At 38.1% G+C, this 27,449-nt stretch overlaps 1 protein-coding gene across 1 annotated transcript in view; it reads right to left on the bottom strand.

Moving 5' to 3' along the window:
* LOC139152170 (fibropellin-1-like) overlaps positions 1 to 23,508 on the bottom strand; it is a 108,982-nt gene extending 85,474 nt beyond the window's left edge. Inside the window, exons 1-14 of the mRNA XM_070725291.1 lie at positions 23,451 to 23,508; positions 22,711 to 22,824; positions 22,303 to 22,416; positions 21,384 to 21,497; positions 21,016 to 21,129; positions 19,436 to 19,546; positions 18,164 to 18,277; positions 17,316 to 17,429; positions 13,400 to 13,513; positions 9,892 to 10,005; positions 7,677 to 7,790; positions 6,707 to 6,820; positions 3,869 to 3,982; positions 2,020 to 2,133 (exon numbers count right to left, since the gene is read on the bottom strand). Of these exons, the coding sequence (XP_070581392.1) occupies positions 2,020 to 2,133; positions 3,869 to 3,982; positions 6,707 to 6,820; positions 7,677 to 7,790; positions 9,892 to 9,937 (502 nt within the window). The 5' untranslated portion in view covers positions 9,938 to 10,005; positions 13,400 to 13,513; positions 17,316 to 17,429; ... (5 more) ...; positions 22,711 to 22,824; positions 23,451 to 23,508. The remainder of the gene's footprint in view (positions 1 to 2,019; positions 2,134 to 3,868; positions 3,983 to 6,706; positions 6,821 to 7,676; positions 7,791 to 9,891; positions 10,006 to 13,399; positions 13,514 to 17,315; positions 17,430 to 18,163; positions 18,278 to 19,435; positions 19,547 to 21,015; positions 21,130 to 21,383; positions 21,498 to 22,302; positions 22,417 to 22,710; positions 22,825 to 23,450) is intronic.
* Positions 23,509 to 27,449: the final 3,941 nt, after the last annotated feature.

Raw genomic sequence — 27,449 nt, 5'->3', positions numbered from 1 at the left:
TTCAACGCCCTCTCCGCAGTCAGTCTCACGTTCAACAGAGAAAAGTCGATTTCACATGTCCCCTGACACAGTGCCTCGCGAGGCCCGTGTGTTGAACTAGAAAAAAGACAGAGTTGAAACCCAGGCCCGGACCGCCCCAACGAGCGAGCAGCACCAGATGTTGAAACGGTTATTACGCGGCCCAAATTCCAGTAAAACTTACCGAATAAACGAGACAAGAACTTGTCTAATTTAAAAGCAAACTGCACAAAGTGGGCGGGTTTTCGCGAAGCTCGACGGCAAAATCTATGAGGAAACGTATCCACGGTTTAAGTTCAGCCATGTATCTGATAAGTTAAAAAAATAACGTCGCTACCATAACAGTACAACACTACAACATTTAATAACTACACTACCGTCAAAAAACATCAGCAGATAGTCAAAATAACCAATATTTGTCGCGATATTTTCGGATCTTACGACCAATCAGAGGAGATCTAGGGTTGTCCTGTCTTGACCTCGGAATTGCAGCGGAACTATATCCCAAACCCGATGTCGCCGTCACACGTAGTCAAAAACCGTCTGTTCGCATCTAGTCTCGTGCCAAATAAAATATGTCGCTAAGTTTCGATAAAATTTAAGCTGCGAAATTGCCATTTTAACATTTGAGGTAGATCGCTGGCTGATCCGGATATCGGGGTTTTCTCTCTCTCCCTCCCTTTGTTGCAAGTGCAACACACCGACATCGCGAAGCAACACGCAGAGCGCCTTACGGTTGATTTGACGGGATCACAGAAAACTGATAACATTATTAATTCGAGAGGCATCTAAATACAACTCCATGAATCTTTGAATAACATCGGGATGTGTAGAAACATAACAGGACGAACGGGATCGGGAGCCTGAGTTGTCGGACGTTCAAAGTTCGTGCATGTTGTTTTTTTTATACCATGTCACACGCTCCCGATTCTGAGAAATTTTCTTGGGACCATACTTCTATCACAACATGTTCCTCGCCACCCAAACAAGCTTCTGTGTTCAAATTTTTGAAAGGGAAAAAGATAGCTCCGATCTCGGGTTGGTAAGCTTATGCATTACTAAAACAATGACGTAAAGTTTCGCACTGGGGAAAATATTTAACGTAAGCTGTAGTTTTTATTATTGCTTCAAAACTTAAATATTGTTCAACAAATAGACCTTTAGCTATAAGAAAGAAAACATACTTACATTACCAGCAGGGATTTTTACGTCAAGTTATACCATGGTCTCTTTCTTTTCAACATCACGTTTGTTTGTGATCAGTGATGTCATTTTTATTTTAGAAATATGATCAACTGCCCGATGTTACAGTTGGAAAATAGTAGTTTTAAAATTGCGTGCGTCTTTCCAATCGGCGTACACATTTATCGGTGGAACCGAAAATATTTACATAAGACTTCCGTATGCCCTTGGGGCAATGCTACATTGTTGCAGAAGTTTTTTCCACATTTTTGTGTGCATGTGTGTTGCAATTTTTCTAGGTCACTTCGACAGACAGTACGCATTGAAAAGTCCCGAACGCGATTTCTAATTAAAGAACGCGTTTTAGGAACTGCCAGATGACCGTTTTAGGATCCCAGGAGGACATGCAATCTGATTCGTTCAACAATAGACACTGATGTCACTCAACCTAAATTGCGACCCCGGTAAAAGCCATTACTGATATGACAAGTGGAAGACTACGTCACAAGCTTTAATGACGTGCCAAACGGTGCGGTTTTCCGCGGGACAATTTATGCATGCGAACTCATTAAAAGGCGCTAACTGCTTTACCTCACGTCCCGACAGGGTGAGAGGGACACCGCGGACTCCGCGCGAGGTACCGCCTGTTTGAAAATGACCTCCTCCCTAAGTCACTATCATTATTTTCTAAATAATCAACAGTAATACCTTTCTGGAAGTATAGATGTAATTGAATCACTTCCTTAGGGTCAGGCCTGGGGGAATTAATAACTTCTGAATGGATATACATATTGACTATATACAGCAAATAATCGATACCTGTGTTACAAGTTGTGCCAGTCCATCCTGAAGGACACAGACATGTATACATATTTTGTCCATTTACACAAGTTGCTCCATTCTGACATGGGTTACTTTGACATTCATTAAAATCTGAGAAGGTACAAAAAAGATGCGAGAGAAAAAATGTTATCAGTTATTGAAGAGAGCATAACAAAAACTCATAATGTAAAGCATTCACATCACACACCATAATGCTATTGCAAAGTTTGGAAATGCAATTATACTGTCTATTTCTTCATAGTCATTATATACTCTTAGGGAGAGTGTGCCTCGAGGACAGATATTCAGATTTAACATTTTACAATGATTTTTTGGTATGCCACTTGTGGGGGGTCATTTGGAAGCTTATGGAGTAACTAAAGTTTTTAGTGGCTTATTTGTGTGTAAATTGAAAATTCAGTTTTTCCTCTTGGAGTAACACAGGAATGGCAGCCATCTTGAATTTCAAATATCGGTAAATATTGGGTAACTTGTTTCTATAGTACCAAACTTCAATGATGACCCTCAAAGTTAGTCTTGATTTGAAAGAACATGGTTGAAAGTTTCCCTGAGCAAAGTTTGAGCAAAAGTTTAAGACTTTCATTTAAGAGGCGCATACTACCTTAAACAATGATTACCGTATGCATGGCCCAAGATTATCAGCTTCATGAACTTGACCAGTCCAGCCAAAACTTGATATCAAATCCCAATTTGCCAGTTTTATTCACTTTGCGCCATTGCTCTAACCCTACCAATAACTGGTGATAATACATTTCAGCTTTACTTTATGACTTATACATGTATCTTCCATAAAGATGAATTTCCTCATATATCAAAAATTACATCTGAGACACAAAAACATCAGGCTGTAGTGAAAGATAAAAAATATTACATCATCATTGGATGTGAACAATAATCTTACATTACATGCCTGCAAGTAAAGTTTTACTGTCTCCTTGTATTGAAGTACTCATCAATATAAACAAAATATCCCCCTTACTAAAATGGAATAATTCTACATAATGCAATTGTCTCTCTTACTTAAAAACTATTATAACACACCACATGCTCATTCTGTGTCGTGATTCGCTGGAATACGTCACGTGACACGAAAATCGATACGTCTAGTCCCCACTGAATTGACAAAAGTGAAATCAGAGGGTTTTTTGAAAAAATATTATCCTAGGGAAACAGTTTTGACCAAACTTGGAAAAAAGCCCAGTCACGTGACCGTAGTGTCATCTGCAGCTTTGAAACAATGGTGGGTGACTGGAATGTGATGTGCGCCCGCGATGAGCGATGAGCCTCTCTCTAAAACAGGTAGATTTTCCATTCCAACAGCGCAGGAACTTGAACAGCTCGTTGACTGAAACGATTCAAGTGCAACCAAGGATGTTGCTAGGTATGCTTAGAATATTTTTTTGAAGAAATTGGTACCATGTACTACTGTATCTGCTGTGGAAATATCGCCAAGTACACTTGTCACAATGGATAGTTTGTGGTACAAATATTAAAACACATTAAAAACTATAACATAATACAACATGAGCATATGGTGTAGTATGTTATAAAACACCTATAGCCTGGTCTTTATTCGGGCTATAGCCCCCATGACCAGGTAATAGGTGTTTAATATGCCCTTTTGTGTTGTGCAATAAAGTGATCAAATTCCTCTGCTTGTCACATTAATATATTGATTTGATTGGCTGCTATTCTGGCTACTTGCATTGACTATATACACAGTTAACTCTCTATTTTGTCATAAAACACCCTCTGTTATTTAATTTTTGGATGAGATGCATGTATGGTTTTGAAGTGTAATTCATAACGTCAAATATACACTCACCATCAAGACAACGAAGTCCTGCCCAGCCTGGGGAACAGACACAACTCCAGGAATTCAAACCATTGATACATGTAGCTCCATTACCACATGGATTACTTATACATTCATTTACATCTGTTGAAAAAGTCGTCATTGAAATTGCTTAGTTTGTTAAAAAATAGTGACAACATCACTGTTCGCTCCCATATAGTTATCAAAACAAGTCAACAATTGTATGAAACATGGACATACATATACAGACAGACTGACATACACAGACTGGCACAGAGTGATGACATTGACCCCAAGTGTGCCTTGGCCCATGGAGAGTGATAAAGATATAACAACAGCTGAATGTAATGATAAAATAGTTAAGTATAGGCCTATACAGGCACTGAGAGTGAATATGTTACAGCAATTTGATTAGTTTCTTTTCCTTTTCTACTTCTGTGATAACCTTTAAGACAATCAATCTGCAAGGCAGTTTATGTATTGACAAATATGTTATCTTTTACAAGCACACAGTAAACTGTTCTTGATTTTTCATTTACAATATTTGACATAGACTGAAATACACAACATGCAACCAATGTTTACACTTTGCCCATACACCAGATACATGGAGAAATTTCAACATACAATCATCAACTCAGAAACCCTACAGGGAAAAGTAAACATTGTTTTCTTCCAGAACAGCTGGTGCATCCACATCTGGAACAACTTACAAACTTAACAAATTACACAAGGATGATGACACAAGAGATAACTGTGGTGAACTTGACTATTCCTTTCAAATCCTTACCTAACTTGACATCTTAAACTAAAATACACTGCATGGTTAATTGTGCACAAAAATACATCGGCGTGGACCATTTGATAAGGGATGGTGTCTGGAAGATCGATGAGGTACATTATCTTTTTTATCCGATCCATTGTACATTCTTTTTTCCCCACTCTCCCACCTTTTCTTTTTGTCAAACCTTCTCTGGCTGAATTTTTTATTGGCATTTGTTTGGAATTTTTTCAAAATCTGCCAGGATTTTTTTACCGCATTTCAACACCAATACAAATACAGTTAACCATATCAAATGCTTACTAAATCACCACATTATATACTCTTAGTACCAGTAGGTATAAAATTACCAAAAATAATCTTAAAAATACAAAATGAAAGATATCCCAGTAAAACTGAAAGTTTCGCAAAGTTGTCCCAAAAATTCAAAATTCCGGATTTCAACTTAATTTCAATATATCTTATTAACCCTAAGGACCGGTTTACTAAATATCAAAGCAATCAGACTGGAAATTTTGAGAAACGAATTTTTGACCAAATGAGAAAAATTGCCCCAAAAATTCAAAATTCCGGATTTCAACTTAATTTCAATATATCTTATTAACCCTAAGGACCGGTTTACTAAATATCAAAGCAATCAGACTGGTAAATTTTGAGAAACGAATTTTTTGACCAAAAATGAGAAAAATTGCCCCCAAAAATACAAAATTGCAGATTTCAGCCTAATTTTAAATATATCTAATTAACATAAACCCTAGGAACCTGTACACTAAATATCAAAGCTACCAGATCAGAAGTTTTAGGAGAAAAAATTTTTGACCAAAAAAGGCAAAAATTGCCCCCAAAATAAAAAAAAAATTGCCAGTTTCAACATACCTTCAATACATTATATTGAGATTAATCTTAGATACCTGTATACCAAATACATGTATCAAAGCTATCAAATCAGTAGTTTTTGGATTAAAAATTTTTTTTATCAAAATAGGGAAAATTGCCCCAAAATTACAAATATGACAATATCAATACAATTTGTACAAGCATGACTGAGGTCATTCTGGGGAACATGAATATTAAGTTTCATAGCAATCAGACGAGCGATTTCAGAGAACAAGATTTTTTGACTAAAAACGGAAAAAATACCCTAAAAATACAAACATGCAAATTTCATCCCAATTTTTGCACACATAATTTAGAATACCTAAAGAAATCTGCATACCAAGTTTCAACCAAATCTGACCGATGCTTACTGAGTTTTAGCCATTTGCAGGATTATTCCTTTTTTCTCCCTCATTTGCATATTTTTGGCACTGACATGTTCATTTGAACAAATTCACATCTCCACCCCTAGGTGCACCTGTACACCGAATACTAAGACAGTAGGTGCTACGGTTTAGGAGTTTTTGATGTGGACGGACTAACAGACATACATACATACTTACATACATACACACAGACGCCATTTTGCCACCTTATACGAATACCTCCCATTTGCATATATACATATGCATATATGGGAGCGTAAAAAATTGACATTTTTGGACTTGTAGTAGTGACCTACGTTTTATGCAAAGGTGTCATCGTAAAAGTTCAAAAGTCCTTTATTCCATGCAACAGAATTCCAGCTACAGCTTTGTGTGAGGTGCAACTTGCACATTGAACAACATATATCATTAGTCACACTGTATTGAAAAATATGGAAAATTGCAACCTTTGCCACACCATAAATATAGCAGCCATGCTTAAAGGGACAAAGTCAGCCATTTTTCATGAATTTTGTTTGATATGAGATACTACTGACATTGTTTGATATGTTAAAAGATACTAAATAAATGGGTGACTGTGCTTATATTCAACCTCGGTTTTAGACAACATTCATTAAACCATCATGAAAATGAATTAATGGTCATGACCGTTAATTCATTTTTGCCATGGTTTCATTTAATTTGTCTAAAACTGGGGTCGAATATACCAGTTTTAAAAAAAAGCAAAGTCCAAATATCCAATTACTGACTTGTTGAAATACTAGCCATTTGGAAACAAGATGATACTGTTATCACTCAGCTTACCTTGATCACAGTTAATACCCTGCCAACCTGCTACACATGTACAGGTATACCTATTGACAAAGTTGTTACATGTGGCACCATTCACACAAGGGTTACTGGCACATTCATTGATTTCTAGGGGGAAAAAATACACAGAACTTATATCTACTGGCAAGACAAAAAGTGAATCTGTCATGTGATTGGAACAAAAATAACATGCAACATACACATCTGCAATATCCACTTGACTCATCCAGGTCACTTCACAGGCAGGAAGCAACAAACAAAAACCATCATCTCCCAAGGAGCCCAAGCAATATACATGTACATATATTTTAGGACTCTGAAAACAAAATTTCAAAAAATTAAAGGGACAAAGTATGAGATACTACTTATATTGTTTAACATGTTGAAAGATACTGAGTGAATGGGTGACCAATTAAATGAAACCATGCCAAAAATGAATTAATGGTCATAACCATTAATTCATTTTCATGATGGTTTCATGTATCGTGTCTAGAACCAGGGTCCAATATTTGCATGATCACTCATTTATTCAATATTTTTCAACATATCAAACACTATTTATGTAGTATCTCGTATCAAACAAGCAATTTGCATGCTTATGTCTTTTTTATCTCATTGGCATTTTTCAACACTAACATGTTCATTTGAAGAAATTCACATCATCACCCTTAGGTGCACCTGTATACAAAATACTAAGATTGTAGGTGTAGGTGCTGCTGTTTCAAGTTTTTGATATGTACGGACATAGATGCACATAAACATACATACATACAGATGCCAATGGACTGACCATATAAGCTCTCTCTGGTATATAAACATGTACCAGTCGTGAGCTAAAAAACCTGTTTCTGCTTGATCAAAGTTAAGTTTTGTTTGGTTGTCAGATAAGTAAATAGTGGACACAATATGCATATGTATCAATTATTGGGTTGGTTTTATAATTTAAGACTCTGCATTCACTGACCTATTTCACAGTGCACTCCTTGGTAACCAGATAAACATCTACATGTGTATCCATTTAGTTGATCCAAACATGTCCCACCGTTGAAGCATGGATTACTTCTGCATTCATCAATGTCTATACAAAGAAAGCAATTAATACACAAATTATGTATGGCATTATTGACAGTCTGCCTTTCTACAGTATTTGTACTCCATTTATTCATATAAAACATTTCAGACTGAGTATAATTTTTAATACTGTTTCTTATAAAGTTCTCAATTTATGATCATCAAAGACACAAAGAAATTTGTTGCTGTTTTTGGAGAAAGCATTTACTGTAACCAACTGTAATTTTCTGATAACAGCTCAAAAATGCAAAGGTGATGTGCACAGCCTGCTTCTACATTATATATCTGAAAAGGTCAAACGTAAATACACACTAGTATTCTGAAAATAACTCCGTAATTCCTGAAAATTTTCACCATCGAGCAGAAATGATGCAGAATGTTTCAAAATAATGGCAAATCCCCAACCAGGGATAAAATGTGAGTCTCCTAAGTTCCTAAAGCAAAAAGCAGTGAATAATTTGGGTAACCCATCACCTTTCAGATTTACCACTAACCCAGCACCTTCTAAAAGGATGGATATGAATTTGACAGATTGATGAGATAAATTGCATTTACAGATTGTGAGTGGGCATAGGCCAGCAAAGAGATGTAGGTGAAACATTGAAACTAGACATGATGAACACAGAAACAAAGAAGACACCAGCAGAGAACATAACGAAAACATTTATGCTGAGAATGAATCATTCTTAAAAGCATCCTTGGCAATGGATAGGGGTTTGTTAGCAATCCCATATTTCAGTCTGAAAATGCAAAAAAAAATTACAGATAATGAAAGTTGAAATATTTCTGCATGCATGCATTCAATGAAATAAATAGCAAGAAGTACACATTAAAAGTTGTGGAGCTCTTGTAGTCTGGAAATATCGTAGAAACAAATCATAAATTTCATATGTCAAAGCTCATCAAGGACATGGCTGCATTTTCTATAACACAGCCAAATCCATGAAGCCTCAGGCACCTTTGTGCAGTTTTTACCTTGAACACCCAAGATCAATTCACCTAAATTATTAACCACTTGAGCACCAAAGTCAATTTTTGTCGCCTGTATCAAATATACACCAGTCAAATTTTTTCTAATTTTTGCTAAAATTTTGATAAAAATCTGAAGCTAATAAAATGTGATGTTCATTTGGTCCAAATTGTCAAAAAAATTAGAGAAAAATTCACAAAATTGGTAGAATGTTGCACATTATAGTTTTGCAGGTGAGAAAAATTGCAGCGCTCAAACGGTTTAAGGTACATGGTCACTGTAAATTTGCATATTCCATATATGGTAAAGGGGCGGGGCTTAGCGTACTACCCCGTAACACCTGTAGCTGTCGGTCCTCCATATTTGATACGTCAAAGAACATGCAGACGACGCTGCTAAGTATGCCATGGCTGGTCGTGTGGAGGCGCCCTCTTTAAAAAACGGCCACCCGCGTAAAATATGTGATTGGCTATTAAAATACAGGTGACCGAATACCTTTAAGGTGCAAACACAGACTGTGGGCTTTTTTCATACCAAATGTTATATGCATTGAATTTAGCAAAAGACAACATGTTGATCATCAACACAATATAATTTAGGGTTTGGTAGTATGCTATTATCAAGCGAATTTTACTGGAATGAAAGCTTATGCTCCAGTAACATTCAGTTGATCACAGTGCACTACCAAGCATTGGAATAAAAAATCATTCACTTTTCCACTCACATCAATATATGATATGAAATATTTTATCAATCCACAAAGTGACTCATCTAAAACTATTTCATAATTTTGGATTATTAATCATTTTCCAATTCACATCCAATAGATTAACTGTAAAAATAAATTATTCTGTGGAGCATTGAAGTACCACATTTGGCATGTGTTTCAGATGCAGTGTTCATAGGTCATACCAACTATCTTGAAATACCCCATATTTACAATCAGTTGATCACACCGCCATAGTGGTCGACAAGAAATTATTCATTTCTTTTTGTCATTCTGATGAAGATCGTCGTCCATGACAGATCGAAAGCTCAATACGCTGCAAACATTGACTGCTTGTGTTTCAAAAACTTTAAAGTGACATTTAATCTGCCAAGCTGATGAATATCTTTGAACATTGACACATTTTATTACCTATTTCACAGTTGTCACCTTGTCGTCCAATCACACAATCACACATGTATGAGTTTCTCAAATCAACGCAGGTACCATTGTGAAGACATGGACTACTGGCACATTCATCAATTTCTACAAGATAAAAGTCAGAGATAACAGTTCAACAACAATTTAGGTGTTAGCACTATGTTAAATCCTGGTGCAGATTATAACAGGGATGCAAACAAAATGGAAATTCATGATGGCACTTGAATGACAAACTGGCAACAATAAGATCAATCACTCTATGAAAATTGGCCTGGTATAAAATGACTTTCAAACGAAACTTATGGCATTCTATGCATGTATCTGGTTTCATAAACACCTAGCTATACAGGTACCAGCAAACTTTCACAACAAATTTTTAAATTACAAAGATTTGGGGGAAATCATCTTTGTAATAAAGGGAAGGACCCTTAGGAAAGTTGTTACTTGATTCAAACAACTATCAATCATTTACTGATAGGCAGAGGTGTAAACTGCTCAAACATTTGCTGCATGTGCATACCAGAATAATTACAATGTAAACAGATGGTGTGTGCACTTGGATATATATCGCACATAAAGGGTGAAAACTTTGTGCAGTCATGGTCTCTCCTTTACCAGGGCATGGATGTAAAAAATAGAAGGATACAGGACAGCCCTATAATCCCTTTCACACCTATTGTTATTTCTTTGTCTACGCTGGTCTTTGAAGTTGTGGCATGGTTGCCGCGATCAGGACGGCTCAGACACACCCACTTCACTCACAATATCGTGTACATCAAATTATTGTTGCCAAATTCATAAAAAAACCTTTCAAACTTGTGAAATTGCTTGTGTTGAATGCCCAGACTGAACAGAGCTCAAACAAACCAAAGACTGAGAAAATCGACGCATATTTGACCAAGTTATGACTATTCTTTTGAACCGACTTGGATAAAGTCCCCTGATCGTAAAATTACTCTAACTTACAAAGTATCAAACCGCGGAGTCTGATTTTTTCTTAATTAGGAGGTTCAAGGTATGAACGCTTAAAAAATGTTTGTCCTAAGTGCTGGTTCCCCTGGCCGTTGAAGTTATCGTATTCTAAAGTTGGGCTATATTTGCGGTACGCCGATAGTTTGTCCCCATAGGATTGCGTGCAAATGCGTTTGTCGTTCATGCCATGGTTCACCCGTTTCACGTTTCCAGACGTTCAAAGACACTGCTGAAAGAACTGTTACGCCAAAACTAAAGTCATATATAAAGACTTTCCTGTCTGGTCATGTTTGGCGATCTGAGTACCTGGCCGAAAATTCCCTGGTGATTTTTTCGCCGAAGTTCATTGCGTCGCGTCACCATTCTGCACGGGTTGAGGCATTGTTCAAGAAGGGTAAAGGTTATTACACATGCGCAGTTCTTGTTATACCGTGTTTACGTGAGACAGAAAGTGAGCCAGGAGCGATGTAATCGATTGTTTTCCTCCTCGATGAGCCGCATATCATCGTTAAGATAGAAAAAGGTCGTAGTATTGCTACAACAACATTACTGGCACGAAAGACGCTATTTTTTACGCTGTCTGTGGTAATGCACGGAAAGACTCGACGTTTACCGACGACAACCCGAAGGCACGCTATGTATAAAATAACACGCTAATCCCGTTACGGGATTACGAGATAACGAATCGGCGGCAACTATCCCTTGAACAAAGGATCAAAGGACTGTCCTGTATCCTTCTATTTTTTACATCCATGACCAGGGCAGGGTTGCTTTTTTATAACCCTTTGAGCGCTGTTATTTTTCCCACCAAAATTTTACTGCTGCAACATTTTACCATTTTAATGAATTTTTTTGTAATTTTTTTGATAATTTTGGACCAAATGGACATCACATTTTGTTGGATACAGGTTTTTATCAAAATTTTGGCAAAAATCTGAAAAATATTGAGTTTGGTATATTTTATAAAGGTGAAAAAAATTGACTTTGGCGCTCAAAGGGTTAACAAAACCCTGACCAGGGTCTACAGTGTGGTGACTTCATAATAATTAACCTTTTTCGGATGTGAGCTTGCAAGAAGACAATAAGTAAATTGTTTGATATATTCTTATGGAAGGCGGGTGCCCTTTTTTTTTCTTTTTCAAAAAACAGTAGGCAAACTCCTTGGTTTGTATTGACATGGAAAACAGCTACAGCATAAAAATTATTATACTGAATCGAGGAAAGCGTATTATTTACATTGCCCCTAAAAACTCTATGGCCAGACATATGGTACGGTACTTTTCATTTTGGACATGTTTCACCTGAAAATGGCCACACAAACTGTGCGTGAGTAATTAATGGAAAGATGTCATTTTTAGAAGGTTTGGATGTACAACTAGTGCCAGCATAGTAACATTTGAACTCTTTTTTGTATGAAGAACAAAACAGAGCATGAAAGACATCTGAACAGTTGAAACTTTTTCTCCATCAGTTCAAGGTGGCTGCAAGCCAGTTTTACTGACCTTGTAAAGGCCAAATGATAGTTCATAGAGTCACACTACAGATTCCCTCAATAACAAAGATGCACCTGATTTGTTGTTAATTTCAGTTGGACATTTACAAATGTTTCCTAAAAACATTGGAAATACTTGAAGTACCTATGAAGCAAGCGAGAAGCTGACCGCAATTGTCAATATGGCTATCGTGAACATGAGATTCATGGAAGTCTGGACCCGTATGTGATGTCGTGAACTTACCAATTTTGTATTTTATCTGTACCAATTGGTTTTTCTATTCACCTACTGCCTACATCAATGTTCAGATAAAATTAGTTTCATTGGTAATTTTCTATTTACTGTAACCATGAGAAATTGCCAATTTTGGGTCATCTGTAATTTTTTGAAATATTCTTTCGTTTTTGATGATCATTTTGCTATGTGCCATGCCAATATATACATGGCATTCAGTGCAGACAACTCTTCCTGATGATATTACATTTACTTATGTACTTGCAGTACATCCACAAGCAGATCCTGTTTTGTACGATGATTAATTTGATTTTTTTTATTTTTTTAGAATTATTGCCAAGACATAACTGACGTGAACCTGGGAAATAAAGGCCATATACTTATATTAGTCTGCTGGTGTTATTTGAGGGAAAACAGATTACGCAGATATACTGTAAATGATCACAAGTGTTTCCAACACACTCATGATACACAACTCTTCTCAAAAAAGACCCACCTATTAGTTAACTCTGTGTTAATCACCGATCCCTGACCTTTTTAAGCCCAGGTTTGATTACATTAACAACCTGTGTACATGTAGGATGTTATGGTATTTCATTTTGTCATGTTTGTGTTCTGGACAAATTACTTTGCAAATGATCTTCAAATATATGCATTTGTGTCAAGTTACATATGGAATTTGTTGGTGCCTACCAAAGCACTATAGATTTTTGCAGTTCTAAAATTCCTGCAAGAAATCTTATTCCTGTTTCACTGTGGCAAAAACTGACAAACACGAATGAAGATAATTGATACAATACCTATTTCACAGTTGATACCAGTCCAACCATTGATACAGACACAACTGTATCTGTTGTTCTGATTCAAGCATATGCCATTATTTTGACAAGGTATACTGCCACATTCATTTACATCTGTAGAAATTAATATGAGAGTTAGAATTAAAAGTCATATCAACAATGTCAGAACTGCATTGAAAACTGCATGTACTGAAATCTCAGACTTTTTACAAGCAGCACTGCTATTTGTTTGCATAATTTTTACAAGGCTTTTAATATTCTGTAACTTTTAACCAGTCTTACAAGTTTTCATATTTTGAAATGGTATACTGGATAATAATTATGGCACAAAACATCTCGCACACAAGTATACAAAAGTAATACAAATAAGCAATCTTTTGATTGTCATATAAATATGAATGGTCATACCTTGCACTGGCAGTGATTCACAAACATTATATCTCTTTTTAACGCAAAGGAACGACACGGAGACAAGTGTTTTGGCCGAAATCCGGGTTATGCATGTACTGCCATGGCGGGGGCAACGAGGCGTCATAGCGGCCTGGATGGCGGTACGGGTTATTGGTACCGTGCATCGGGCAACGTGCTACCAGTCGCCCGCAGCAGACCCATGACAGTACCCCCCTGGAACTTTATTATGTAAAGTTAGCGATATAGAGACATACAGTATCTTTTATTGTGAGCTGCTAGCCTGCGCAAGGCTTTTTTTTTTTTTTTTTCTAGTGGAGGGTGGGTGGGAATTTTGTGGTGTGAACTTGAGCGTGGCAGAAGTTGAAATGGACGATCTGTGGCTTTGATCATACTGATATGCGCATGGATAATGACGTGGCAAGGGTGACGCAAGTTGTTTAGATAACGATTTGAAGGCGGTATGTAGACAAGGTTACGTCTCCAGTGCATCCAGCAAGCAGTAGAAGTAGTGGTGCATGGTGACCCATACTTAGCAAGGTCTAAACCCTTCTCCCCGTGTCCCTCCAGACGTTAACAATGATTATAGCAAAGCCATAATCACCCATTAACGCAAAGGAACGACACGGAGACAAGTGTTTGGCCGAAATCCGGGTTATGCATGTACTGCCATGGCGGGGCAACGAGGCGTCATAGCGGTCTGGATGGCGGTACCGGGTTATTGGTACCGTGCATCGGGCAACGTGCTACCAGTCGCCCGCAGCAGACCCATGACAGTACCCCCCCAAATTATGGCCAAACCGCGGGCATGCATGACTGCGGTGCGGCAGTAAAGCACCCCCCCCCCCCCCCCCCCGGTGGTGACCATGCGTCATTGGGAGATTTCTCATAGTATATGTTCATTGTTCCTAACGTTTCATGTCTCTATAGAGCCATTACATCGTTGGTATTGTCCACCGAGAACAGAGTCCTACGTCAAATTGTTGGCAAATTGCGAGTACCTTCGGTACTACGTCGAGGGTCTCCTATGGTGTCGTTAACCTTGTCGTAGAGCCATTACATCGTTGGTATTGTCCACCGAGAACAGAGTCCTACGTCAAATTGTTGGCAAATTGCGAGTACCTTCGGTACTACGTCGAGGGTCTCCTATGGTGTCGTGATGTAGATCTGGTACCCGTCACTCCTCCATCTGCCCAGTGTCTTTATGAGCCAGCCTGGTAAGCCGGCTTCGGCGGTGGTTGTGGCGGCACCACCGCGGAAGCCGTGTCCCCAAATTGAACAGGCGACTAATATTGGGTACATCTCTTTCCATTCTCTTGCCATCCCATGGCAGAGGAGGCACGGCGAATGGGCCAATTGTGTGGGCCAGGTGCAGTTCGTTTGTTATTGCGGTGGAGACGGTATCCAGGTTGATCGTTGCTGAATGGCGTTGCGGGTGTAGCGCGGTGTTTGGTTTTCACTGGAGCTGATGTCGGCACCATGGGTGAGGTCGTGGATGAGGCTGGCTGTGAATTGTTTATGCTGGTGGTCGTGCAGGGCAGCTGGAAGCTTAGTGAGGTTGATTGGTGTCGTCGGCTGTAGCATTGCGATTGTCGCTGTGTGGATGGTCGCTCCCTCGAAAGGGCTGGGGGGTCTCTTGTCTGGTGCCTTGGTGGTGTTGCAAAGCATTATGGTCAGTCGCGTTACACACGGAGCACTTGTGTAGCCTGCCATATTGGCAGGGGGTCTTGCATGAGCCTCGGTTGAGAGATCGACATACCTGAGGTTCGTCGTACTGTTTCTTGTTCGCTGAGCTCTCCCAGTAGTATGGGTTGGTATCGCTGCTGCGTAGGTTTGGGCAGTCGGTCTTCACATGACCATGTTGGCCACAGGCGAAGCAGGAAGGGCGCAGGGGGTGTGGCTGGTTGAGGAAGTGCTGGAAATTGAGGTCTGGGTTTGGCTTGCTCCAGTTGGCCCTGTCTGGGTAACGAGCAGCGTACAGGCGGAAGAATTGTCGTACGTGAGCCAGGCCTCCGGCTTGTAGGCGGCAGCTTTGGAGGCGATGAAACGAAGGTAGGTGGTCATGGGGATCGCCAAATGTGGGAAGTAGAATGTTCGATATAAGAAAAAGACGAGGAAGCACTGTAACCAGGTGTCAAAGTCGTCGATAGTTTTCCGCTTCACCTCGGTTGTGAATGTGGCTACGCCACGGTTGTCTGGATCGAAAGCTACTTGTGTCTTGGTAGCCTGGGTTGAGTTGGGAGCTAGGGCATCCGGGTGTAAGTCACCAAATTCGATGAACTTACCGAGGTTAGCCAAGGCGTTGAGTGTTGATTGATCGACGTATGGCAGTAGCATGTCGGCTGGGGGTATTGCTGCAGAGGATTTGCCCGTTGGCCCGGCGCTAGGTGATGGGCGCCATGGCGGTGCATTGTGACCGGCTGGCTGGCGGGTTGAGCGTAGGGCGCAGCCATATTGTCCAGGTTGTTGTTATGAGGTGCGCTGCCATCGGTAGGGTGATGTGCGCAGCGCCACCACTGGTGGTCGAGTCAGGTGGGGCAGCTGTAATGGCGAGTTGATATCCTTACGATTAGCAAGATTATTGCTTGGGTGGGCTTGAGTAAGCACCGAGCTGGACGGAGCGGCGAGCGTCGTCGGCCCGGCGGCGATGAGTGAAGCAGGTGATAGTGCACCAACGACTGTATCAGTTGGCTGGACTTGCAGGTTGGGCGTCGGGATAGGCGCCGGTGCTGTAGTGTTGGTAGTTGGCTGCCGTAGTTCCCGTCGGATTGAATCAACGGCGCTTGCGATGCCGGTTTCTATTAGTTGGCGACGTGGTCTGACATACCTGGATCGGCTGCCGCTGTGGCGGTTGTCGGCACGCCGCTGGCAGGGTTGGTTGGTGTGGTTTCCGTCGGTATACTGACTGGGGTACTAGGTATTTGCCGAGGTGCGCTGGGCGTCTCTTCGCCCTCGCCGATGTACGGGTGGCCGCCTGTGCGCGGCCCCTGCTTTTCTTCGGTTTTGGCATGGTGAATTTTGTGGTGTGAACTTGAGCGTGGCAGAAGTTGAAATGGACGATCTGTGGCTTTGATCATACTGATATGCGCATGGATAATGACGTGGCAAGGGTGACGCAAGTTGTTTAGATAACGATTTGAAGGCGGTTGGTAGATAAGGTTACGTCTCCAGTGCATCCAGCAAGCAGTAGAAGTAGTGGTGCATGGTGACCCATACTTAGCAAGGTCTAAACCCTTCTCCCCGTGTCCCTCCAGACGTTAACATGATTATAGCAAAGCCATAATCACCCATTAATATTTTGAAAGCTTAAAATGCAAATTGAACGAGCAAAGTTTTATAAGTTGTCTGCCTTCAGTCACAATGACCAAGCAATAAAATGTGTAGAAAGACTGACAGATGATTTTATCAAAATGCTGAGACAATGAGCAAGAATTGATTTGATACTGATGGTATGCTGTAATGCATAGGACAACTGCTGTTTATGGAGGTGATAATGTCATAACCTTACCGAATTGGCATTGTATGCCGGTCCATCCAGCTCTGCAGGTACAGTTGAATTCATTCACACCTTGAGTACATGTGCCACCATTGGCACAGGGAAAACTTGCACATTCATCGATATCTATGAATAGGAGACATGTGTTCTCAGAGAAACATTTAACAAAGACTGTCTCTGTAATATTAAAGTAACTAAGTACCTCACATGTGTACCAAAATCTTGCTGAAATACAGCTTCTGTTTTTGTGTTCATTTAAAAAACACTTCATTTAATAATTAAGAGAAAAAGGATGTACAATATGGGCTTCTTTCATGATAAGTTTAGTTTAAGAAAGAGTTGTATTCAATTTAAACAAGTAATCAGCAGATGACATGTCTACACCTGTTCTTAGGTTCTTTAATGGGATTTAACAGGTATCAGAAATCGATAGTCTGTGCCCCAACTCTGCACTAGCACATTTCAATTTGCGCTCACGATCTGTGCTCCAATTCTGGATCAATGAATGTTTTCATTAAAAGTTTTGTAACTGCAACATTTACGACACTGCCGCGATATAGCTGCCCGTCAGAATGTAAGACATGATTGAGTGTCAAAATATATTTGTACTACTTGTACATCATACCAACACTTCTACTTTGTTCACTGGTATTTTCATTACACTTGGCAGAAATCACTATTTATTTGCTCATAGGGCCTAATATTAGAAAACTCTTCAGTATTTTTGTATTAAAGCTACCAACCACGAAACTAGTTCAGTCTTACAGCTTCATGAAACAGTATTAAATTTACTTGTACATAAAGCAATAGAGAGTGAAAAACTTATGCTCTGTATATGTTATATTTTATGGTACACATACCTCTCTCACAGTTAACACCATCATAGCCAGCAACACACTGACAGATATAGTTGCCTATTAGATCAATACATGCAGCACCATTCTGACATGGGGCACTGGCACACTCTTGAATTTCTGCAAATACAATTGTGAATCAGATGTTTTCAACAAGAATCATGATATTGATGAGATGGCTGACATTCAAATATATTAAACATGTGGTTTTCCATCTAAGGAAGTGAGTTAACGCCGCAATTTTCAATCCCAGGTTCTCGCATTAGTGGAGTTCTCCTCCCAGTCAAACACTTGGCCAGTATGATGTTTGATTTCTATAACATTAATTACACAAACTGATAACAACCTTTTGTCACATTTTGCTAATCCTGCAGACAGAGTTTATACAAGCGTTTGATTGACGGTCAGTTCAAATCGCGAACGGTCATTGATTCCCCACCACCAAAGGTCGAATTTCCTAAAAAATCGTCTTCCAGTCACGTTAGAATTTGAATATAACCACAGACTTCGATCGGCAGCAGCTTCGCGCTGAGCGCTTTACAGTCTGTCTGCGTTTTTGCGGCAAGAAAAAACTAAAAAGTGGCATTTTCTGGAGCGAGTGCCTGCGTGTTGCCTGTTTGGTGTCCACTTACACAATGAACACCACCATAGTTTCGCGCCTTTTTAAAGGGAGGTTCCGCCTTTAAAGGATTAACGAGGTGTTCCTGTTTTAATTTTCCATGGAAACTGAAGTTCAAAGTCTTACATTCCTTCAACAGATAAACATGATCATGCTTGCCTTCCAAAACAAAAAAATGCACATAAAGTATTAATGGTACATCTGTTCTTTGATTTTTGGAAAATTGAATGCAATATGTCTATAAAAGTAGAGTTATCACAGTAGTATTCACAATTTTTATTAAAGGTAGAAAGCATCTCAGGGACAGATATTCAGACTCAATTGTTCTTAAAATACTTTTTTAAAAGGTCTGCCATTCATGTGAACTCATAGAGCAAACAAAGTTTTTACCAAATTACTTATACAAAAATTGAGAATTTAATATTTCTACATGCATAGAGTTAACACAGGGATGGTGGCCATTGTGACTTTCAAATATCAGTAAAAATTGAGCAATTTGTTTCTGTAATACCAACTTTTGCACATTGACCTCTGATTTTTATTCTTGATTGCAAAAACGAATGGTAAAGTTTTACTGCGGAAAGTTTGAGCAAAATTTTATGTCTTTCACTTGTTAGGAGCATACTGCCTTAAACTTGATGAAACCTTAAAGAACTGACCTATTTCACAATGGGTTCCTTGCCATCCAGGTCTGCATGTACAGCTGTAGGAATTGACTTCATTAACACAGACACCATTCACGCATGGATTGCTATTGCATTCATTAATATCTACAAGTAACCAAGGCAACACAAAACATACACGGACACAATTGAAGACACATAATTCACAGTAGATACATGTATGAGCTATCAGATGTTATGTTAGTCTGCTAAAAGAATTCACAACAAAAACAAAACAGAACATTAAGTAAACGTGTCGGCACATCCTATCACTGTTGAGGTAACCATTACCAGCAGCATGCAGCAAAAAATGCTGCACAAAACCACGACCCAGGCCTAGTTTCATTTAAATTGATTATTCCAGAACATGAATATATCTCAAGCTTTGTTATGCAAATTATCTGCATTGTTACTCTTTCTGGTAAGTGTCAAACTCATTCAGCTTCATAGATTTACAAAGAATGCAGATTAATTGTCAGTTCTAAGGCCCATGAAATGAACTATCATACATTTAAGATGGAGAAGTAATTATATTATATTATATTATATTATATTATATTATATTATATTATATTAACTATTAACAAGCAAAACAATTGTCATAGGCACTGATCACTGTACAAATAATTCCAATAATTATATCCAACTATGAGATAATGAGGATCTAGCTTAAACATCAGATCAAAAATACCATAAAGTGATTAATAGAAGTTCCTGGTACTTTGAAAATCATCACTTCAAATAAGTTGAAGGACATGATGAAGATATCAAGATTTTCATAATTTGTCAAATTTTATTTCAAAAATTATACATGGCTGACATTAGCCCAGGAGTTACCATTAAAGGCACCTTTAAAATCTTGTTTAACTCAGCTACTGTACGGTAGGGTACACTTCTGTTGCAAGATAACACTACATAATTTGAATTTTAATGATTGTTTGTAAGTTTGCAAGACAGAAGACAGCTAGTATGAAAGATTAACATTGAGTCTTTAGGAAAGTATTAACAAAACAACATTAATGCATGATTACGTATAGCAAAATAATCAACATGTGATGTAAACGGTAAATACACTAAATACTAAAAGATGCAGCTGTGATAAATGCATTTTCAATGTACAATGTACATGTATAGATCATAATCATACAAATACACAATCACAATGAAGTGTACAAAATGCACATGAAGTATAATCCCATGTTTTGCTTTGGTAAGTAGACTGCAGAGAAAGAGGACAGATGGAGGGTGACAATTTGAGAAGTGTAATTGTAAGACTGATTCAAATACAAAGCACCTGCTGAAATATGCCCGCACAACCCTCATCAATCTGCAAACTTTCTATTCAAATTGGTACTTACTCTGTAGAACTGTATATGAAAACAGCTGACTATGTGTGTACTGTTGTTTTTTCCTGAGCCAGAGGCCTTCAGCTTCTCTGAATGTTTCAGATGGGTTAAATTAAATTGATCATTAAATCATTTGTTATCCTATTGGCTGACGCATTGTATTTGACGTGCAAATGACATATATTCTAATATTACGATATGACAATATTCCATGTTACGACCTAATGTTACCTATTTCACAATGTGTTCCACTCCATCCTGCTACACAAGAGCAACTGTATGAGTTTCTACCATTGACACACGTAGCACCATTCTGACATGGATTACTTTCACATTCATCAATGTCTGAAATGAATGACAAATTAATGAAGAAGTTTTTCACTTCATATGCAAATAGAACACTAAATTCAAATAGCTAATATAAATGGTAAAAATCTATGGAAAGATGACAGTTATGATTTTGAGGAAACCTTATTCAATTGTAATCCCGTGAATGGAGTTCTTTGTTGCTTTTTAAAATGTAACAGTGATACACATTGTTGTATTAAGTAATGTGGTTGGTATTCATAGATCTCAATGTTTATCAATAAAATACTTACCACTGTCACACTGAGTTCCAGTCCAGCCCGGTGTACAGATACATCTAAAATTGTTCAAGCCATTTATACACACTCCGTTGTTTTGACATGGATCACTGTCACATTCATCAATATCTGTGCATGGTATAGAAAGAAATGATTAAGCAATAGAGCACACCCAGCGATGGTATACCACGAGATTTTGACCAGTTCATGACATACATGCACGAGCGATAGCGAGTGCATATATGAAGTGAACTGGTCAAAATCGAGTGGTATACAGTCGCTCGGTGTGATTTATTGCTATTATATCATACCAGTATATTGAACTTATAGCGCGCAACGTTATAGACGGATTTTTGCTCAAGTTGAGAGCCCGCGTTTATGCCAGCCGTGGTATATCACCAATATACCACGGTTCTTTTCGCGTCTCAACCAATCAGATTGCTGTATTTGCACCATTAATGTACTGGTATGATATCATTGTAAATACTGAATTTCTGAGCAGCAATGTTACAGTGCTAAATCTAGTAGGCAGAATCTTTGAGCGAGGGGAACATTGCAAAAAATTCAGTATGAGGTGAAAATCAAAAAAGCCTTGTCTTCTCCTGACAAATTATTGAAGGGTGTAGATGAGAAAGGCAAAAACATGGTTTTGACACAGAAATGAGTTTTGGAACTGAAACATACCAGGAATTGAATGAAATGTACATCATAGAGCAACTAGATGTGTAGTAAGACAATTAGTGTAGACATCCAGTGCTACACAGATGCCATACATTAGTCAGCAACTAGAAACCAACAAATGCATCATTAACCCTACAGAAAGAGTTGACAGAATATTTCCAAACAAACGGAAATTTATTCCATGATCAGAGTATGAAATCATTTACTGTATAATTCAAATTGTCACATTACAAAGATATGACATGGAATTGACCTGTTTGACACCTGATGCCTTGCCATCCTGGAGCACAGATACAGCTGAATTCATTCTGTCCATTGACACAGGTTGCTCCATTGACACATGGATTGCTGACACATTCATTGTAATCTACAAAACAATGAAGATAATAATTAGTGTAACATGATGAATGATACAAATTTATCAATTCTGTATTTGAAACAAAATGAGCTCTGGTAAAATAGTGAATTTTTAACTCAAACTCAGGTACAACTTTCCTTGTAGACTATGGATAACCAAAGTTTTCCGCATGACAGTGAACTAACTTATCTCCACAAAGTTTCCATTGACATTGAATAACACATTGTTAATGAATTTATTGTTCATTAAAGAAAGATCAGTCCTACAAAATCAATATGTAAGTTGTTGCTTGAAATAACTTACCGATATCACAGTTGATGCCTTGCCAGCCTGACAAACAGCTACAATAATAGCCATTGATTAAATCAGTGCACGTCCCTCCATTCACACATGGATTACTGGAACATTCATCAATGTCTGTAAATATCAAACATAATGCTTATTTTTCATAATTCTTTCAAATTTCAACTTCATAACACAAAATCACACAAAATCAAAATTTAAATAAGCTAGAATAATCTAAAATTTTTGAGTCTATACAAACATTGTCTTCTGGCCTGTCAGAGTATTCTCATCATAAAGATACATGTAGAGATCATTACTTTCAAATCTATAAACAACAACTGAGACATTCTCATCATGCAAATCCGACTCTGCTGACATAACATTTATATGTGAATACATAAAAATATCACAAAATGATTATATTGTTTAGTAACTTCAATTCATTGGTGATACTTGGAAATAGTGATGCTTGCTTTTTGATACAGGACATTCAATGGAAAGCTTACAAAATCAATCTTTGTCTTCAATTCATGAAACAATCACGTGTTTACGCTTTTAACTTTTACATAAATATTAGTTCTGATGGTTATATCAAAATTAATGCAAGCATTCTTAGGAGAAGGTACATGGCTTTAACGACACACAAGGGTTTTTCTCTTTGTCTGTGCTTTAACCAAGCAGAAGAGAATTCAACATGGGAAAATGTTAAGTCCTTTTGCAAATAATAACATAAACAGTGAACAATATCGTACACATACTTGTAAGACAGGTTACTCCAGTCCAACCATCTAGGCATGACAAGTATAGCCATTGACACCATCAACACACAGTGCATTATTAGCGCATGGATTACTGTTACATTCATTGACATCTGCAAAACCAAGTTAATTGACAGCATAACAGATCCTGTTCAAACTCATCAGGTAATTCTACTGAAGATATTGTGTAATTTACAGCACAGGGCCATTCATAGTTACAGTGTAAGGAAAATAATAATAAATTTATCATTGCATTTTGGTAAATAGTTTCATAATTAGTGTGTCACACTTGTATGACATCTGTGAAAATTGGACTGACCATTGCTCCCCACTGCCCTCTCCTAACTACTGAAATTCACCATTGCTCACTAGATACCCAACTAGGCAACACAGATCAACGCACAACCATGCGAGCAGCTAGCAGTATACCTTGGAACATTGCTCCCCTCTAAGTTAGGCGCTTAATCCCCCCTCAAGTTTTATCAGCCACTGCTTTCCCCTCCCTGTACATATTTTCTGGTACTCGCTGTCAAAATTTTCGCCCAGCCCACTAAAAAAAAGTGACATTTCTTCCCCCCCCCTTTAAATATCAATTTTTTTCTCCCCACCCGCTGATTAAGTTTTCGAAAATTGCCCGCCCACTGAAAAAATGCACACAGACACCTTTTTGCACGAACAGCTTAGTTGGCGGCACCTGATAGGCACCTGATAGGTGTATTTTAATAATTGTAAGTTATCATTGATATTTTTCCTGGGAGTTCACAAGAAGCAATGCACTTGCCAATATCCTGTGCAATGTATTACATTCATAAAGTTGACGACACTCTCACTTGCTCAGATTACAAGAGTGCCTGAATGATGAATATATTACAAATCAGTGGTCTATCAAAATGCAGTTTTTTTAAGAGAACATCAGCTTTTAATCAGTTTTGTATATTTACATCAATATCTGTTGGCATTAAAAATAACATTCTTGCATGATGTTACCAGACAATGGCACTTGTAAGAGTGGAGCAATACATTTATCTAATTATATGACAGACTTTTGACTAATTTTACTTGTTTTCCTCAGCTAATTAGTACTGAAACTGTTACCCACTGGTGTATTCATGGGAACATGTCACAAACAAGCTATGCTACACAACTATCCTGGCAAAATACCACAGTATATAGTTGTTAATATGAGGTGGCTGCTTTCTTTGAATTACACTAGCTTACAAATATAAATGCAAATGTTAAGAACAAAATTTTACAATATACCAAATGCTTTGAGAGATTATACCTTGTAAACAATTTACAATTTTACATTTTTACATTACAAATTTACATTATACCTGAATCAAGAAAAACAGGACATGCCCATAGAGAAGGAAGGTGTTTAAAAAAATGGTCACTGCATTTCCTTATATGGTACTTACTGATTTCACAGTTGGTTCCAGCGAAGCCAGGGGCACAAATACACTGATAGCTGTTAAGTCCATTACTGCAAAGTGCACCGTTCAAGCATGGGTCACTGGAACACTCATCAATATCTAAATTGTGTTAAATTTCAAAACATTGTGAGCATTAGGAAAAAGTTGCACTTGAAATTCTTCATCTTTTCTGTTGTTTCACCTTTTTTAACAAACATCACTTTTGACAGGACATAAGGTTTGCGCATTTAGTGAAACAAATAATTTTAATTGAAGCAGCTAAATCAATTAATCTTTTGTGAAATTAGTAATTTACTGGTACATACTGCTACAGTAAAACAGCAACAAAATCAAAAAGTGAAAAGCAATACCTTGTGTATCTCAAAATTTTATAAATGTACTCTACAACTTTCTGAACATAATTTTTCTGTTGATGTGGAGCTTGCTCGGACAGTTTTATCTGATTGGTCGATAGTCACTATTCACAGCAGCTTAGGAAGTCTATGTGTGTTATTCAATTATCATGGTATGATTCAGCCACCCAATTGGATAACACCTTCCGAGACACTGCATATCAGCCCTAATTTTTTGTCAAATACAAAGAAATTCAATTAAAATATTCTTTCAATAATGAAAATGCTTTTACTTGCATACAACAAGATATTTTGTTGCACTGTCAACACCTTTGACAATGTTTGATTTACTTGATAACTCTGCCAGGAACATCCCTGCTCATAAATTATTGACTAGATATCATAAAGTTTGTATGTCGTTGAGGAAAATCTCATGATTTCACAGTTTCTCAATACCACCTGTTTGGAATCAATACTGTATTTACAGGTAGATTGTGTGACTGTACTCTGTGTGAGACATATTGCAAAAAATAGATAATAGCAAGACATACCAACATTACAGTTAGTACCAGTCCAACCAGGGAAACATGTACAGCTGTATTGATTGATTGAATCCACACAAATACCATTAACACAGGGACCACTTTCACATTCATTAATATCTAGAACCAAAAAAAAAGTGGTTATTAGTAAATTTTGCCACATTTAAATGTTAATGTGAATGTTTTAATATACATGTCAGACATAATGTAATTTCACAGCAGGATGACCACAGCACAATCTGTTAATCAAACCATGATTAGCAATATACATGTAACACACAGCATGGTGTGACACCAAACAATGGAGTGGCACCCAACCATGGAGTGACACTAAATATCACCCTGCAGATGAAATTTTGTTGTGATACCAGTTGACAGAAGTTTATCTTCTATGCCAAAAAAAAATGGTACCGCAACGCTTTTTATTTTGAATTCTTAAACCACAATAGGGTAGTGCTCTTGTGTTTTGTAGCTATGCAGTCATCTGGCACGATGCATGTGTTTTGGCATGAATGACCCTCACCTCAATCATATTTCCCATTTATGCAATGTAAACATGTCTGCTACTCGAAAGTGGTAATTTGTGTATAGACAGCAGAGCTCTGGCATATCGACAGCAATGACCTTGAGCGCCATAAATACGCCACAACGCCATCACTGCCACCATGATGCCATCACTTGCCATTAAGTTCCCTTGTCAAGGCGGCTTGATGCTCCCTGAAATCAGTCCTTTCGGGGAGACTGTAGTCACACTGCTTGCATATTCACTGCTAGCTTCTGAGTCTGTGCAAAATATATGCCTGCCTATATGTCTGCTGCCAAAGAAATAGATTTGCCGGTATCCGGTGATTATCGCCTACGGAGGCCATCATTCAATCAAAGGTGCCTTTCGTATCAAAAAGCACACGATAGCGGCAAAAGTACCATCACTGTGTGACCAGACCGAGAAACAAGATGGCGTCCATTTTGATTCTCCAACTCAGATTTTGTCCTACAGTTGTGCACATGCGCAGACGGTAGCTTTAGCAGAAGTGAGTAAAAATCAACTAAATATACAGTAAAAATGAATAAAAGTATCATTTAAAAATAATACAAAGCATGTATCACCAAACTTTGAACATTTCTGACGGCATTTCAACTACTGTATATGAACATCCATGCCAAACATCAAAGTGATCAAGTTGGTGGTGTTGAGGACAAATTGAAAATACTGGTTTTCATAAAAAAGCTAAAAAAGTGACTTTAAAATGATTCAATAAAAAAAAAAGACTGTTTGAGATATGTGCCCGAGTGACCATCAGACCAAATTTCAGAAAAAGTTACTGAAGCACGGCGTTTCTGAGATGCCTCCGTCCACATCATATGGTGCAATATATAGGGCATATATGCGGTGCCATCACATTAGTACTTTGGACCCACAGGGTCCAAAGGACTAAAAATCAGAATGCCCGAGATGAACCTAAAATGCCCCTATGTTCACTGCAGTGGAGACTATAATTAGCTATTGATACTGCTATGCCTTTCTTGACTGTTCAATCTTTTGTATGATCAAATCTTTTGTATGACCAACATCTGCAACAAGTTTCATCAGATTTAGTGCAGTCATTCAGGCTATAAATCACTAATCATAGACATTCTTTCTCTGTTCAGAGACCCAGCTTTACTACAAAAAACAACGGATTAGGCCATACT

Source organism: Ptychodera flava, chromosome 15 (genome assembly GCF_041260155.1).
Source record: "Ptychodera flava strain L36383 chromosome 15, AS_Pfla_20210202, whole genome shotgun sequence".
Classification (NCBI taxonomy): Eukaryota; Metazoa; Hemichordata; class Enteropneusta; family Ptychoderidae; genus Ptychodera; species Ptychodera flava.
Note: the sequence above shows the minus strand (reverse complement) of the source record. Positions and strands in the feature narration are given on the sequence as shown.